Here is a 16,619-nt window from a genome sequence, read left to right on the forward strand (position 1 = left end):
GACGCATATTGTATATAGTCACTCATTTGTATATCGGAGGAATGATGGGTATTGTATTGCCATCAGTTCTTCATAATAGTAGTACATTTAATTATTTATGATTTCTGGCAATGCAGTACGCATCCTGAAGCTCAACCGCTTCATAGATACCTTCCAAACGCGCCCACATTCTATACTCATGATCCACAATGTTTTCTATGACTTCCGTCTCCACGATGCGAGTCGGCTCCGCCAAATCCGTACGAATATATGTCAATCTGAACGGTGGAGTGCCTGTGAAAGTAAAAATGATCTCGACCTTATCACCCTCTTGGATGTCCTCCTCTAGGGAATCACCTTGCGAGATTTCGACTGAGGGTAAATCGTAAACCTTGGCCATAAGATCTGGCCTCAAACTGTCATCAAGTTCCGAAGTGAAATTAACGAGGCAATTCTTAGACGAGGAATCGGAGAGTGCAAGAATAGTCAATTCACCTTCACTGGAAGCTCTTCTTTTGAAGTAGTTGGACTCCACATTGACCTTTTGTCTTCTCCCACCGAATTCATAGTATAGAGTAAATGGTGGAAGACCTGTAAGCATGTAATTGATGTGATCACCAACGCAGTAGTGACTCAATTCATTTGATTGTCTCAGCGAATCCTCCTCAGTTTGAGTGACATCATCATTGAGGTGGCGAATTTTAGGAACATCATACACTTGGACTGTGACATGCTCTTTTTCAAAATCATTGCTGAAACAACCATTGGAGTCGACTATTTCAAGGATCGAAAGAGAATACGACCCTATCTTAAGATGCTCGTAAACATTAAGCAGCTCCAGTTTTTCAGTCTCAATTCCGGTCAGCGTTAGTGTCTTGAAACCCTCCTGTTCGTTGTAGATTCCAAGTTTCAAATTGTAGGGAGCCTTTCCAGACAATCTCAGAGGGATTGCTTCGAGTGACGATAACTTACCTAGGGAAGAAACACATGTCTGATATGTGGCTCCATTATCCACAAAGTAAGCTGATGGTAAAGATGATATAGTGTGCTGGATCTTAAATTCATCAAAGTGATATTCTTTATCTTTCCGTAGAGAGTCCAATATCTCACTGGTGTAAACAGAGTCGTACACCCCCCTAATTGTGTATTCATAAATACCACTTTCAGCAGTTTTGAGCTGGATGGAGAAAAATTTGTTGGAGACCTGTTCTGTTTTCTCTTCTAAGGTACCACTTGGATACCTAATGGAATATTCGATGATGAACGGAGGTTCTCCTAGAGCCTTTAAATCAATTGAACCAGAACTCCGTTGGCATAAAACAGTTGAAGAAGATTGGTCACTTTTGCTTATGAGCTCTAGTCGGGGCTTTGAAAGATATGTTGCACTGATTTCATGATCGTCAGAAATAACGCCTCTGCATCCTTCAGCAGAAAACTCAAGCAATCGGTACTTTCCTTCCTCTTTTATAGGAAACCCATCTGAAGGGCTAAAGTTATGAAGGGATCTGGTTTCCTGTGTAGTCCCATCGAAAGACAAAAATTGGTAAGTGAGGTCTGTTCCCGAGTGGAAATCTGCCTTCAGTGGGACCGTGAGTGTTCTGCCTTGAACAAATTTGTACGAATCACTCTTTGTGAAACTGAGCTGTGGAGAACTTGGACGCACATTAATGCGAGCTTCTTGGCCCTTGAATTCCATACCACAGTGTGAAGCATCAGTGACATTCCGAAGCAGTAATTTATATTCACCACCTAGAAGTAAATCACTTGTTTCTATCTTGTAATGATGATCGACAATATCTGACACCTCAAATCTCTCTATCTTGTAATCTGGGTAAACCAAATCGTACGCAATTTGATAGGGAGGCTTACCATCTAGTCTCAAATCGATGGAAGCTCCCTCAGCATGACAGACACTAATTTGGGTAATCTTTGAGTTCTCTGAAAAATACGCCTTGGGCCGCTGCTCAAAATAAGTAACATAGCGGTATTTGTTGCGATCAAACTTGACTTTCCGCTTGTAATGGGCATCGCTCAAAGAAACAAACTCTATGGCATAACTACCTTCGGTAGGTGGTTTGTAATCAAACTCAAAGGTAGAGGTTTCTGAGCGCAATACTTTTGCACCCTTGGTTGCGATCACCTTCTTTTCGTTTGATGGATCAAGCTTGGAAACTTTATAGTCAACTTCAAAGGGACCTGTCCCTATAAATTCAAAGGCAAACTTAAAACCTGTTGTTCCAACACAATTATCAACGATCGGAGTAGCGAGAACATCCATCCATGGGTATTTTGCTTGCGTGACACTGATTGTTGATGTTCCGATCTTACATGGACAGTATCTTGAGCTAGCAGATTCCAAAATGTAGTTTCCAGGCTCTTTTACAGATATCCTAGCCGGTTTCTTAAAATCAAAAACCCGGGTCATGACACCCGAATGCTTTTCGCCGTCCAATGGAATGAATTTAACGTCAATTGAAAAGGGACCCTCTGCATGTATATCTGAAGCCAAGCTAGGTCTGATCTCCAAGAATTTCTCTTCGTCGATAAGAATTGGCGTTCCTGGTTTCGTATCCACAAAATTGATCAGTAGTATTGGATGTGACTTGACTTTGTAAAAATGATTGGTATCGCTAGGATTTGGTGAATATTTCACTGTGTTACCAAAGCCGTCAATTATGCTATCAATGGTGTATATTATGTCACCGGACTTTTCTATTTTCCGGCTGGCCAGAGGAACTTTAATGAGTCTTGATTTTGCCCACTCAATATTCGTGAGATCCTTTTGTTTGAAATCTGATTTGATGACGCTCTTTCCCGTGTAAAAGTCTTTTGAGAGAAGGGGGGAACTAAATGTCTGGTCTTCGGGAACGATGATTGAGTTTGGGAGATGCGATAGCTCACCGTTGACCTCCTCCTCGTACACGAGAGTCAAAGGAGGAACACCATTTACCATGATAGAAAGTTGATCAAACTCATCATCAACACACAGGTTTTTCAGTGGTTCTGGATTCTCAAAGTGAGCTTCAGGGCATCTTGGAAGAATGAAGTCGGACTTATAAACTCGAATGTTTTTGGATTTAATGTCGTGAGCTTCCTGAATTCGATAGTAACCCGGCTTGTCAAGTTCAAGTTCCAAGTAAGTCACTCTATCGTCAATGTAATTTATGTCCCACTTTTGGGACAGAGAATAATCAGACACAAGAAACTTTTTCAGCTCCTTTCTCGTATAGTTCAAAATGGTCTTTTGATTGTCCAAGTCGGTGTGAGAAATCTGAAGAAAGTCAAGCTCGCCTGAAGAATTGAATTTAACAGGAACTTTGATTTTGCTGTAATGTGACGATTGCAAGCAATAGTTTTTGTTAAAAGGGTTCAACTTGATTGAAGAATCTGGCAGAAATCTGATAGTTTTTTTACCCCTGAAGTGAGACGACTGATCGAAAGTTGTTTGTCGGTTAACCAGTCCTTCTGAAATCGTAAGCTCTCTTTGAGGACTAATGGCTTGTAAAATGGTAGTGAACACAGGAATAATTGATATTCTGAAATTTGTTGTGAGCAGAATTGTTATGACGTATAACACTATGATCAGAAGCCCAGAAGCGTAAGGTCTGAGAACAAGTTTAGGAATTCTTAAAACCGAATTTGCCCACACAATAACTCCGTCCAGAAACATGTACTTGAAAATGAAGTTCCACTCAGGAGGAAGAAAATTGATTGAGACCGAATTGTTCAAATACTCCCTCAACACATCATTCTTGATCAGATACAAGTCATATATTTTCCAACCTTGAATAAGCACAAATATAGAGATGATAGACAATCGTTGTGATGTGACATCGAGAATTGTCTCTGGTATCAATGGTTTGATCTGAAGTTCTGATCTCAGAACAGTTGACTGAGACTTTTTACTTGTAAGCTTTTCACTCATAATTGAAGCTTGAAAGATTCAAGCATTGATATCAGCGGAACTTGTCAACAACGCAAAACGGAATTTTAAAATAGTCGATCTTCAATGTTTTGATAATTTAAATTTTCATTTGACGCGACCAGTTTATGGTCGATCGACGCACAGAATATTTGAATCGTCCGATAAAATGGAGCCAAAAATAGTACAAGGTTAATCAATTACCCGAATCACCAGAACTACAAAAGAATTTTGGAGTGCTTGAGACACTATATCAATTGCTGTATTCATCATTAGATCAAACTCACTTTTCGGCTAGAATGATTGATTGGAGGAAATTGTTAAGTTTTATAGGTCCGGGACTTTTAATCACATGTGCTTACATAGACCCCGGCAACTACAGCACCTCAACGAACGCCGGCGCTCAGTTCGGTTATATTCACTTGTTCATAGTATTTCTTTCCAATCTCTTTGCCATAGTTCTTCAATGTCTTTGCATAAAGTTAGGATCAGTCACGGGTCTGGATCTCGCAGAAAACTGTCAAAAACATTTACCTCGATGGCTCAATTTTGGAATTTACCTGCTGGCTGAATTGGCTATAATATTTACGGATTTGGCAGAAATAGTTGGAACTGCTATTGCACTCTTCATTCTGTTTCATATTGAGCTAAAGAATGGTGTCTTGTTGACCGTACTGGATGTATTGGTCATTCTCTTAGCTTATAATCCTGATGGATCTTTGAAGCAAATCAGAAAGTTTGAAGTATTCGTGTCTACATTTGTTCTGTTAGCATTTGGATGTTTCATAGTACTGGTCAACAAGGTTGATATTGAAAGTAAGTCACAATTATTTGAGGGTTTTTTACCATCATGGCAACTATTCAACTCTAAAGAGTCGGTCTACTTATCATTGGGAATTATCGGTGCCACAGTTATGCCTCATTCCTTGTATCTTGGATCAAACTTGGTGAAACCTCGCTTGAAAGATTACGACATCAAGAATAAACTAGCTACAGTGGATACACAATCGTCGATAGCTGATGATACTTTAGACTACCGGCCATCGTTGGCTGCAATAGACTACTGTTTACATTACTCATATGCAGAGCTGATCTGCTCTCTATGCCTGGTGGCAGTTTTCATAAACTCATCTATTTTGATCGTCTCAGCTGCTGCACTACATGGCAAGCCAGAAGCAATCGATGCAGATTTGATATCCATATACGACATGCTTTGTGAGTATTTGTCAAACACAGCTGGACTCATTTTCGCTTTAGCGATGTTATTTTCCTCAATTGCAGCCGGCATTATATGTACATTGTCTGGTGCACTTGTTGCAGAGGGCTGTTTGAATTGGAAATTGAACCCATTCTACAGGAGACTCGTCACCCGTTCAATCACTGTTGTGCCATGCGTACTTATGGCGGTCTTCATGGGGAGAGAAGGAATCGCAACAATCTTGAACTTATCGCAGGTCATTTTGTCACTTATTTTGCCTTTCGTGTCTGCTCCTTTATTGTACTTTACAGCCAATAAGTCCATCATGAGGGTAGAAATACAAAGTGAAGAAAACTCGTTGCCTGAGCCACAGGAGACAACTCCTCTGGTGCAAGCTAACAAACATAGCAACCCAGAACAGCCGAAACTTTACAAAGATTTTTCAAACTCAGTTCTCATGAACCTTGCAGCAGTATTAACGTGGGCTATCATAGGGTTCTTGAACATATATTTAATAGTACAGTATCTCAGAGGGGAAGATATACATTTTTGATGGCTCACAAATAGTGTCCAAACTATTGAGAACCAAGACCAGAAATTGACGAAGATTGTTCTGACTTTTCTGCATCTTTCAGAAGTTTAGACCTTTCGCCGAAAGAATCTTCGGGAATAGCGTTGTTCGGCTCAGCATCGTTGATAGTCATACTGACATTTTTTTCTCTTGCGTCTTGGTCGTCTATGAAAAACGAGGTTGCAATGAGTTTTCGTTTGACTTGTGCTATTTTACCGTTCGGTGGTATTTTTGGCCTATGGTTGCGTTGTTTTTGAGGAAGGTCGCTGTCCTCCAAAATGATCAGATCTTCTGGATCCTCAATTTCAACGAATGCAGAAACGGAATCAGGTTGGGGGTGATTTTCCGCTTTCACATCAGATGTATTATTATTGGTTTCTTCTGTGAGTGATTTTTTCTCTGCATCAGAGGCCTCGTTTGTTTGTTTGTATTTCTTCAACTGTTTCAGATACGTGGTCTTAGATTTTGCCAAAAGATCATCATAAAAGGGTTTCAATAGACCAATCTGTGAAGTGAGATCACGCTTTCGAAGTTTAGGAAATTGAATTTCTTGGAAATCTTCATATTTGGCTTTCTTGGACTTGGCATCCAGATTATTGAGTTGACTTGATAATTTAGAATGAAGTAGATGCAAAGGAATAGTCGATGTGAGCAAATTGAATTCTTTGTCTAAGCCTAACTCTTTGAAGCCAAAGAAATCTTCACCAATTTCGTTTGAAAAATCACCATTCATGAATTGTTCTGAATCATCAGTGAATTGGTTTTCACTTAGCTCCTGAATTCCTGGTCTGAGAAGATCACGAAGAAAGCTCTCTAATCTGTATTTCAAATCGCGGAGCTTTTTGTTCTGTTTTGTTAAATGCTCTTTATAAAACGAGTAAAGTGTGTCAGGTTTCTCGATTCCATTTTCCTGTAGAGACATTAAAAGGATATCTTTGAGGCCCAAAAGTCTCTGCTTTTTAGCGGGAAGCTTGTTTATTGAATTAGACTCCATGTTCAGCTTGAGAGATTTGACAAGATTTCCAAAATATTGTTCCGCAATTTGTGTCATTGTGGTAATACAAAAGGGGCTTGTCGACTCAAATCCGTTGGCCATCAAAATCACGCCAACCGACTTTTCTAGAACGGAGTAAGCAATCTGTTGAGAATATGGATCCCTGGTTTTGAGCTTCGATAATCCGTCAATATCTTCAGGTTTCAGACGTTCAATTTCGGGCGCTTGGAATTGGGATTGATGCAAAAATTGAGACGTCTGCATTTGACGTATAATATTGATCTTGAAACAGACCCTTCTGACATCTTGCATGAGTGCTATGTTGTCATAGAGTATTGAATTACTTCCTTTTTTCTTTGCAGTAAACTCTGACTCTGGTAACTCCTCCAAAGATTTACCTTCATCTATCATTTCTGATAGTAAATTGTTCTCGATAGACTCGTAATTGATACCTGGATATTGGATTGAAGGCAAGCCTCCCTCAATATCATATTCAATCAAATAAGGATCATCATTTTCATCGAAATATTGACGATTTCTGTGCAACACCACGCTCGATTCATCATCAAGATAACTGCAGAAATTGGACATTTGTGTTGCATCTCTTAGCAAAGCCTCCTCGTTTGGCTGGATCTTATTTCCTCGGAACAGACTGGATCTTTGCAAACATAGCTTGTATCTGGTATTCGATGTCAGTGTTTTCCAAGTGGCCATTTCCAAGTCTTCATTGTCTTCGTCGTTATTTCTCTCCCGTTGTTGGTCTTGAGCTTGCGATTCATCCATGGCGGTTGTGGCATCATCATCCTGGTCCTCATAGTCAGGGTTTGATGTTCCCTCTCTTTCATTGGTATTTTCTTCGCGAGAGCCAGACACCGTTGGCGTTGAAATATTAGATGGTGCAACAGATAATTCTGTGGAGTCCTGTATTTGAGATTCATCTTCAACTTTGATCCGATGCTCAGTCGAGATAGTCGGAAGATCTATCTTACTCTTATCTCCATCTCTAGTGTTTGAGTCCGACTGTTCAGTCACTTCAGTGACTTCCTGGTCTTCATGGACACCCTTACGCCCCTTCTTGGATTTTTTGGCGCTGCTCGAACTTCCAACTCCCCTTGTTGATATTGATCCCGTGAGATCTTCAACGTCATTGGGCTGAATGGCCGCTGTTTCTCGTTCAACTTCTGCCCTATCTTTCACGACGATATCCGGAATGAGAGGAATAAGTGCTAAGGTCTTTTTTTGCATTGCTATTGCATCCACTCTGAGGAAATGATTTGGATCGGAGTTGTAAGTTAAACAATTCTTCCATATGAGCATTAAATCATCAACAAATTCCGTTTTACTATTGTATTGGAAGTTCTTGAGCTTCTTCATCACGGTGTTCAAATCCATTGGCTTTTTAATTATCTGATAGTAATTTGGTGCTTCCCTTTTAGAAACACGATTCAAAAATGCAATCGAATGCTCTGTGTAGCTCCTGAGCTCTAAGACTACCTTCTCACAAGCTTCATAAAGCTCTTCTTGGCCAATTCTGTTATAGCTGGCCCATTTTGACCTGTTTTTTCGAACGTCCATGATCAGATTCTTGAGCTCCAGGTCACTGAGATCCAACTTTTCTCGATTCTCTTCAATTCTTCCCAGGAGGTTTTTCAAAGAAAGGTTTGCTGCTCCGCCAAGTCCCATCAACTTGTTAACGCTTTGATGAGAATCACTATGCTCATTCTCGTCAGCGCCATTCCCTTGATCTTTTGAGTCCGTCAGTTCGAGTTGCTTGTCACTTCGTTCTAGCTTTCTTCTCTTGACCATGTTTGGTTGATCGTTCTCAAAAGTGTGATAGATCTTGTTGAAATTCTTGATGAGTTTAAGCTCATTTTGGCGCTCAAAATTGGACTCAATAGCGGATGCAGTTCCTAATATAGGATGGACCATCGTGCCGATCGCTTCTTCGGTCGAAGAAACTGATTCCATTGTGGATGGAAATTCGGGTTTTCTGATCAGCAACTGTATGTTTATAGTAAAGACCAATTGTCCTGAGCTATTCTCCTCTAGCTCACCCTCTTTTGGAACATCGCAATATTTATCCACGTTATCACTCTCGTTTAAAACTGGACTGGTTTTTTGTTGTGTCGCAGAATCATCCGTAATATTCAAGCCAGTATGTGAGTCCGAACGAGTACCATGATGGATCTGATTTAACTTAGTAGCTAGGGACATGGAGTCTTTGCTTGATTGGTCGCACTTTGAGTCTTCGTTTTCTTCCTCGCCTTTCTCTTCTTCATCGTCGTCGTCGTCGTCGTCGTCGTAATCATTTGCTTCATCGCGTGTCACGACCGAGCGTGTGTGTTTGGGTGAAAAAGGTTTCTCTTTCGCATCTTCAAACTCTTCATCCTCGTCACTGTCTTCTCGCAGGATCTCAAAAAATCCAAATTTCGATGTCTTTGAGCTTTCCCCGCTGTAGTAGTAATCAACAGCTTTTTCGTACAAAAGGTAACGGATAATTGCACACAGATTCTTGGTCGACTTTGTACCCTCTTTCAAATAGAGCTCATCTGTCCCATCCACATGTTGGTCCCTTTCCTCTGTTTCCTGTGAATTGATGAATTTAAGATAAAGGTTGCTATTTATGAACGACTCCCATAAGTGTTTTCGAGCTTGGGCATCTTTGAACCTGTGTAAGATCAAATCAAGCAAATTAAATTGTTGTGAGGTCAGATAGCAATTGAAAACACCGTCTTTGAACAGATGAGCAGTTAAATTATAGAGTTGGTGAGCATCGCTATTTTGGAAAGCCAATAATTTGGAATCCATAGTAGGTTAGTTGTTGCTTCAATATGACTTAGTTCTCTATGATGTTCCTTCAGTTTCAGTGAGTTGACAAATGAAATATCCTAATACGAAAAATTGATTCTGAACATATACTCAATCCGGTGTTTGCAAAAGTAACGCTACTTAATCGATAGAGTTAAGATTGAGCTCCAAAATTCGTACTTCTTTCGTTTGTTAAATTTCTCAAAATATTGTCCTCAACTGAATTTGTACACAGCCTGATTTTGACTATCTGAAAATTATGGGCCTGGGTATGAATATCTCTCTCTCATTTTGAAAGAATAATCCGATTATTACTGTAGCTCTTTCTAAGCCAGACGATATAACCCCTGACATTCCCTTGAAAACTCCAATCCCTTCTTGAAATTCCCAAGAGAGCAGTACCGTAGGATATTTTGGTTTCAATCGTTCCTACTGTTTGTTAATCGTGCTCCTAGTTCTTTTGGTCGGCAAAGTACGAAACTTTCATGATGCTAGATACACTGGCGTCAACAATTATTATTATAGTACTCGGAAACTACCTTCTTGCATACAAAACGTTATAAATTCATCAGAGCTCTGGTTTGTCGTTCAGTGGAATTGCCTTTTCGGTTGTTAACTAGTCATGGGTGCTTGAACGTATCATGTTTTTGCTGAAAATTTGAATGCTTCGACTTTGCATCACTTTCTAAAAACTGACCTTGAGAATCAAAATGTCTCAACCCCATCATGGGATTAGTGATTCCAGGAGGTAATAAAGGAAATGTCCCTTGCGGCAACTGATTATTGAATCCAGATGAGTTTTCAGGTGCTATTGAAGTGTATTTGTTTTGAACTGTCGGAAAAGGCATCATTTGCGGAGCCATCTGAGGTACTGGAAAGTTCAAACCTGGAGGCATGCCCGGTAGGGGTGGCAACTTGCCCTCCTGAATAAGCTTGAGCAACTCTGGTGGTGGTGGTGGTGGTGGTGGGAAATAATTAGAGTTGAACCCAGGCGGCAGCATTGGTGGCATTTGAGTGGACTGAGGTCCCAGCGGAATACCAGGTGGAAGGTTACCAAAAGACTGGTTTGTCGGCAATCCTTGATTGTTGAATGGTGACCCATGATTTTGCGATTGAATCGGAGCATTTGTTATGTTGTTGGTATAAGTTGTGCCTGAATTATCAATTGGGATACTTGAACCAGACTTAGCTTGAAATAATCGTTCAAACTTGGATGTCTCCGAAGTGTCTATTTGCCTAATCTTTTGCTCTGCGGGTTGCTCATGCTTCTCCGTCGGTTCGAGTTTGTTCTTCAATAAATTGTCGAAAAATTGCCCGTTCAAATGGTCCCTTAGTTCCAAATCTTGATCAAACTGACTGTCTTCAGCTGACGAAAAAGCGGTTTTGCTCCCTGTAAAGTCTTTTTCCAATGAGCTGGATGGCACATGTTCAATGACTGGTGCCTCCAGACTTTGGGGTTCTCTGAATCCTCCGTGTCTTCTATGGAACTCTTTTTTCTCCCTTTCGAATTCTTCGTATGAATGCGTACCAATGGAACTGTATCCCACAAAACTCGAATCGACTTTGAAATCCGTTTCGTCTAGCCATTCCGGAGTCTCTTCCTCAAAATTATCTTCACTTGGAGATTTGTGTATGGCCTTTTTCTTGTAATTGTTATGAGATTTTTGCAATGATTTCGTAGTACTTCCATTAGTCTTCGTGAAATTCCTAACGTTGAATCTCCAGAACTCCTTGTTCGGCAGCTCGGTATTTTTGAATAAGACGCCTTCATGCTGTAAACTTAGGAGTTCATCGCAGGTGTAAATGATTTTGAAGTTCATTGTATGTGAAAACCTGAAATACCCTTGGGTCTGGTTCTCCTCCACGAATTCAATTGGCTAAAGTTTCAAGTTGGAAGTACAGAATTTAAGTCGATATCACTTAGAAAATATTATCAAAAGGGTGGTATTTTATCTAATTTTCGTAAATTGACTGATTTGCAATTCTTTTACGATTTCTTGTTCAACTTTTTGCGAAAAAGATACGCATCAATTTTAGCACGAGAACTAGATACATCAAGCAATCACTTATTTTAATAATATCATGGCTGTCGGCTAACTATTCAACATTCAAGATTGCATACCAGCTCTTAGTAAACCAATACCTGTCAAACTTCCTCAGATTGGACTTCAGTGTGAAAACCTTTCTAGGAATCCCCGAATCAATCAAGAAATGCTTGAGATCCTGTTTTTCAAAGTATCCGAAGCGGTACAGACTCAGCACGGAGCTGAGAGGTATCCCGACGGAAACCAAGTAATTTGAAGCAATGTATGTTTCAAAATCAGCAGTTCCTGATGAAGCCTCAAGGCCTGAAGGTACATCAAGCGACAAAACAGGGGCTTTGGAATTGTTGCACCATTCCACAATATTTTTGGATCGACTGAGCTCAGGTTCGATCAGATCGCAAAGATTTGTATCATATCCCTGAAGACCATCAATTATGAGTTCCAATGGAGAATCCACCTGCTCCAAGACGTGATTTAGTTCTGGTATGCTTTTCACAATTTTTCCATCAGTGCTAGTCAAAATGTTTAAGCTTGACTTCACAATGTCCAGCATTTCATCCTCTGACTCCTCCGAATCATGAAGCACGTATGCCAAGACTCTAATGCCATGATTGGATAACTGTTTTCCTGCTGTAAGTACTCTTGCTCCCGACACATTATTTCCTGCTAGAACAAGCACCAATGGGGGTGCATTATGATTCAAATTGGATAATCTAAATTCCCCTATTATTTCTTTCACTATCAATTCTGCCAGGCTTCTACCAGCATCATAAATCATTGCTTCGTTAGAAACACCCAACATTTTAGAACAGAGCTGAATAATTTCGGCCAATTGAATAGGGGAGCATGTAGGAATGAGATCTTTTTCCAAAGAGTATATTTTTACATTGGACTTTATGACTGAAGATAACTGGTTGGTTTGCTGTACACCTCCTTTGGTCAAATTGGTCTCTTGCTCTTTGATTTTTTCATTTGCTTGATTGCCCAATGCACTTTGAGTATAGTCATTGGCTGAATTGATATTTTCCCAAGTGTCTTTCTGGCTAGATTGTAACACCATTTCAGTGTTTTCGTAATTAGTTTTTTGTGGCAGCTTGTTTTGCCCGACTAATCTGTTGCGAGGATCTGTCTTGTCCAATCTTGAAAGCTCCTCAAATACTGACTTTTTATCAAACTTTTGAAGATTCGATGCAAAATCAAAAACCTCCATGTTCTTTAGCGTGCCAGGATTCTCATTCTGCCAGTCAATCTCATTTGAATGATAATTATAATGGTTATCGGGGTCTTGGGTGCTTTGGACTCTCTCTCCTTTGCAATCTGCTTTACCTGAGGCCAAGGTCGATTCCTTTTTCAGTGCCTTGGTTTCCGAATACTTATCCTTATCCTTTTCTTGCTTGCTCTTTTTTTTATCCTTTTTCTTTCGAGGTGGAATACCTACGACTTTGAGATCCTTGATTGTGCCCTCCTTGATGAGAAGATCTCTATGGTTGGAATTGGAATCTGGACCTTGTAAATACTGTGCCTCGGAGAGTAAGAGATCTTTATCCTGAATATTTCCAATAGTTCCCTTCACTTTTGTACCCTTGGCATCATTCAGTTCAATTTCTAACGTGTACCCACAAAATTGTGACATCTTGCAATCCTGTAAGAATCTATCAATCAAGTAATTTGTGATTCTTTTGAATTGAATAAAAATTCGAGTGAAAATAAGACATCTTTGCACATCATTTTTCATGCAAGATAACGAGTGAGTATTTTGATGTCATGACAAACATTTCGATAAGCTCCATAATAAACAATATTGAGAAATATGCCCACATCCCAACAGGTATAGACTACTCTGAATCTCCTCCGCGAACTGTTCTGTCTTTTAGTGACGATCCTGTGGTGCTCACTTGCGGCTGTGTTATAGCGAGCACTCTCGAAAAACAACTGAGAAGTCAGTCTAAAACATTTGGTTGTCCCGTATGTTCTAACGAAGATAGTGAGCTTTTACGCTCGTGTGAACCTTTACGTTCTATTCTTGAATATATACAGGTGTTGAAAGATGATTTAGAAAAGAATTCGCTAGATCTTTCTGATTCTGTTTTACGCAATCGAGACGAACCAACGGGTAACGGATCTTCATTGCTAACGGTATTTCATGAAGTTCTCAATGAGGTTGGAGATACTTTCAAACCCGATCAGATTGCCACCTCGAACGAATATAAAAAAAGTGTCGAAGATCGGATGTCCTCAATTAAGATTTTTGATGAATCATCTGATCATCTGGGTGTCTCTGCAGTTACAATGTTGTCCACGGGCTCATCAAGCGATATCTTACAAAGACAGAAAACGAAGACGTCGTTCCAGGGCTCCAATATTACAAAGCTTCTATCTTCATCTCCCACCTTGGAGAAACAAAACAGAAGAGCGAAAGAACTCAAGACTAATAAAGAGCTCCTGTTTTCAAAAAACTTCCCCCATTACCGGAAGCTCTACCAACATCACACCCATCACTCCAGTTTTCCTTTCAAGAGCAAGCTATTCATAAATACTGCATTATCTCCTGACTTGACCAAATTTGTTTTGCTCAGCGAGAAAAAGTGGGAAGTGTACGAAATTTCACCTTCCATGCCTCATAAATCCCCAGTTCTTTACTGCTGTGGTAATAGCAATGGAGACTACGGCTCTGACTTTGATTCACTTATACGAGTTTCAAGAGCTGAAGTTATTGCAAGCTCAAATTTCAGTGAAAGTGTAAACGAATCAATGGATCTACTAACTAATTGGGAACATCTTTCTTGCAAGATAACGGAGAGGTTACTTGTTATATCAGGAACACGCGGATTCGTTCGAATAATTGATCTTAGTTCCAAAGGAAAGCATTTATTCACATATCAGTCTCGCTTTCCTATTCGTTGCATTGATGTGTCTCCAGATGAGCGATTTGTTAGTTTGGGAGTAACAGGTAAAGGCAAGTTGGCTGGATCTGAGCAAGCGTTCATAATTCTTTTGAGATTACAGTTCACCGAAAATTCTTTCAAAGGATATACATTGCAGCATGACAGTCTTTCCAAAACCAATGAATTTGAAAAGACGTCTAAAACTTCTCAAAGTGCTTCCCTTCTTGGGTCTATCCAACAGGATATCAGTTTTAACCCTTCAATTCATTTCAAGTTATCAAGTTTCCCATTCACATTGCCGTACCGTGACCCAATAACGGTCTTGCAGTTCTCTCCAAATTCACAATACTTATCGGTGGCCACAGCATTAGAGTCCCGATTTATGGTCATCAGTGTCTCGGATCCAAGTCGCCCTGTCCTAGTGATGAAATCACAGCGAAAACTGGACACCTCTCTTGAAAGCGAGGGGATCACAGACTTGCAATTTTTCCCGGACAATAGATTGATGACTCTTACATCTGTTTCTTACAACTCTGTTCCTATAATCATTGACACAAAAATAACGTCTATTTCCGGACCGGAGGGAATTGCAAATCCTAGGCTTTTATCAAAATTAGATGACGTGGGTCATACTATACACAAATGCTGTGTTTCGCCACGAGGGGACTCGATTGCATACTTGGACAGATCTGGAACCGTGTACCTAATGACAACCCCTCGGATGGATGACAATGACAATAAACGATTGGTGATTGTTACGGATGTCAGTAATGCTTATCGAGTGAAAGAATCAGCCTCAATGCGTTTTGATCGCGAAGGTTACAAATTGTATATATTGGACCGGAAAGGCGTTCTTACAATCTCAGATTTTACGGCCGGGACAGTTGAAGACCCTTCTATTACTAGATGCAAAATTGTGACATGAGAGTATGGACTATTTATTTATTATGCCTGGATTGTGTAGTTTTTGTAGAATAGGTTACTGTTTAGTAAGTCAAAAATTTGATGGTGAAACCGTTTTGGGGTCAATTTCTTGTTTCTGGTTCTTCCGAAAAAGCTCAATATGCTTTGAAAATCTAACCTTGTAGTCAAGAGTTTTGATTCCTCATCCTGAAAAAAGTTAACTCTTAATCTGGTCATTTGAATGAAGTCGGGGTTTTTATTTGGTAGCAGAAATGGTATTCCGTTATAATGTTTCGAATTCTCCTCGTATAATTGATCATAAAGTAGATCGTTAACTTTCAAAGTAATTTCAAGAAATAGTCGGCGCTTCTCTCTTATGGACATCGGAACAAAATTGATAAATATCAATTTGCATCCCCCGCAGCCTACTTTGACTCCATTGTAGCTCTCGACTTCGCTAATTCTCGAGTTGCTTTCCTGAAGAATAGATAGCAGACCATTTTGGAGAATACCATTGATTTTCCAGAACTGATTTTCAATGATAGTATCTAGTTCACGTTTTTCGATCTGTACTAACCTTGAATACTTCGGATATCTGAAATAGTCAGGTATTATCAATGAGCCCTTGAAATGCAAAAAGAATTTTCCCTCTTCAATCTCATTACTGGTTGACTCTGGAGTTTCAAGTATAGAAGCAAATCGAAGCAAACTACTCTTGACACTTGATGAACATTCAAAATTCATAAGCAAAGGTTTGATATCGGCATCCCGTTCGCTTTCAATTGCTTTAACCTCGGTCTCATTTCTGGCGGTAACGTAAACAATGTATCCTCTTCTGTTCAAATCGTTGACTAGTTTTTGTACGACAACTGATACTGGGCTTCCAATTATTAAAATGACTTCAAACCTACGGCCGTTAGGCAATAAATTGGCTCTTCTGTGCCGTATTGCTTTTCGGTGCAACTCGAGTATTGCAAGTCCACCAACTATTGCCGTGAAGAAAACCACTTTTAGGTTTATTTTTGATAATCGTTTGGTATGGATTTGAAAGAGTGGACTGCCATTGGTTTGAGAAGGAGGCGGAATAGGTTTTCCAATAATACTAGTGATGAAATCTGCTGATCCTGATGCTAGACGTCCTGTCTCCTTCACTAGTTGGTGAGCGTGGTCAAAGACAGAATCCACAAAATCTGGCATTTGTTGATTTGGCAGAACTCTAAAATGATGCACCAAATAGGTGAGGTTCTCAATTTTATTTCTAGTATTTTAATATGTAGGAGATTGATTCACTTCACAAAAACCAGTCAGTAAAGT

At 39.9% G+C, this 16,619-nt stretch overlaps 7 protein-coding genes across 7 annotated transcripts; 2 read left to right on the forward strand and 5 right to left on the reverse strand.

Moving 5' to 3' along the window:
- Positions 1 to 91: 91 nt before the first annotated feature.
- On the reverse strand, positions 92 to 3,904 carry OGAPHI_007039 (uncharacterized protein; the record flags this gene model as incomplete). The annotated part of the gene is made up of 1 exon (XM_046208391.1): positions 92 to 3,904. One exon carries the CDS (start codon positions 3,902 to 3,904, stop codon positions 92 to 94), a length of 3,813 nt encoding a protein of 1,270 aa, XP_046058156.1.
- Positions 3,905 to 4,200: 296 nt separating this feature from the next.
- OGAPHI_007040 (uncharacterized protein) lies at positions 4,201 to 5,652 on the forward strand (the record flags this gene model as incomplete). Its single annotated transcript, XM_046208392.1, has 1 exon — positions 4,201 to 5,652. The coding sequence occupies one exon, from the start codon at positions 4,201 to 4,203 to the stop codon at positions 5,650 to 5,652; it is 1,452 nt and encodes a 483-aa protein (XP_046058157.1).
- A 22-nt stretch (positions 5,653 to 5,674) lies between these two features.
- On the reverse strand, positions 5,675 to 9,472 carry OGAPHI_007041 (uncharacterized protein; the record flags this gene model as incomplete). The annotated part of the gene is made up of 1 exon (XM_046208394.1): positions 5,675 to 9,472. One exon carries the CDS (start codon positions 9,470 to 9,472, stop codon positions 5,675 to 5,677), a length of 3,798 nt encoding a protein of 1,265 aa, XP_046058158.1.
- Positions 9,473 to 10,092: 620 nt separating this feature from the next.
- Positions 10,093 to 11,292, reverse strand: OGAPHI_007042 (uncharacterized protein; the record flags this gene model as incomplete). The annotated part of the gene is made up of 1 exon (XM_046208395.1): positions 10,093 to 11,292. One exon carries the CDS (start codon positions 11,290 to 11,292, stop codon positions 10,093 to 10,095), a length of 1,200 nt encoding a protein of 399 aa, XP_046058159.1.
- Positions 11,293 to 11,569: 277 nt separating this feature from the next.
- OGAPHI_007043 (uncharacterized protein) lies at positions 11,570 to 13,150 on the reverse strand (the record flags this gene model as incomplete). Its single annotated transcript, XM_046208396.1, has 1 exon — positions 11,570 to 13,150. The coding sequence occupies one exon, from the start codon at positions 13,148 to 13,150 to the stop codon at positions 11,570 to 11,572; it is 1,581 nt and encodes a 526-aa protein (XP_046058160.1).
- Positions 13,151 to 13,281: 131 nt separating this feature from the next.
- OGAPHI_007044 (uncharacterized protein) lies at positions 13,282 to 15,327 on the forward strand (the record flags this gene model as incomplete). The annotated part of the gene is made up of 1 exon (XM_046208397.1): positions 13,282 to 15,327. One exon carries the CDS (start codon positions 13,282 to 13,284, stop codon positions 15,325 to 15,327), a length of 2,046 nt encoding a protein of 681 aa, XP_046058161.1.
- Positions 15,328 to 15,347: 20 nt separating this feature from the next.
- On the reverse strand, positions 15,348 to 16,502 carry OGAPHI_007045 (uncharacterized protein; the record flags this gene model as incomplete). Its single annotated transcript, XM_046208398.1, has 1 exon — positions 15,348 to 16,502. The coding sequence occupies one exon, from the start codon at positions 16,500 to 16,502 to the stop codon at positions 15,348 to 15,350; it is 1,155 nt and encodes a 384-aa protein (XP_046058162.1).
- Between the last annotated feature and the right edge of the window lie 117 nt (positions 16,503 to 16,619).

This window comes from Ogataea philodendri (assembly GCF_020536065.1).
Source record: "Ogataea philodendri strain CBS6075 chromosome Unknown scaffold8, whole genome shotgun sequence".
Lineage (NCBI taxonomy): Eukaryota > Fungi > Ascomycota > Pichiomycetes > Pichiales > Pichiaceae > Ogataea > Ogataea philodendri.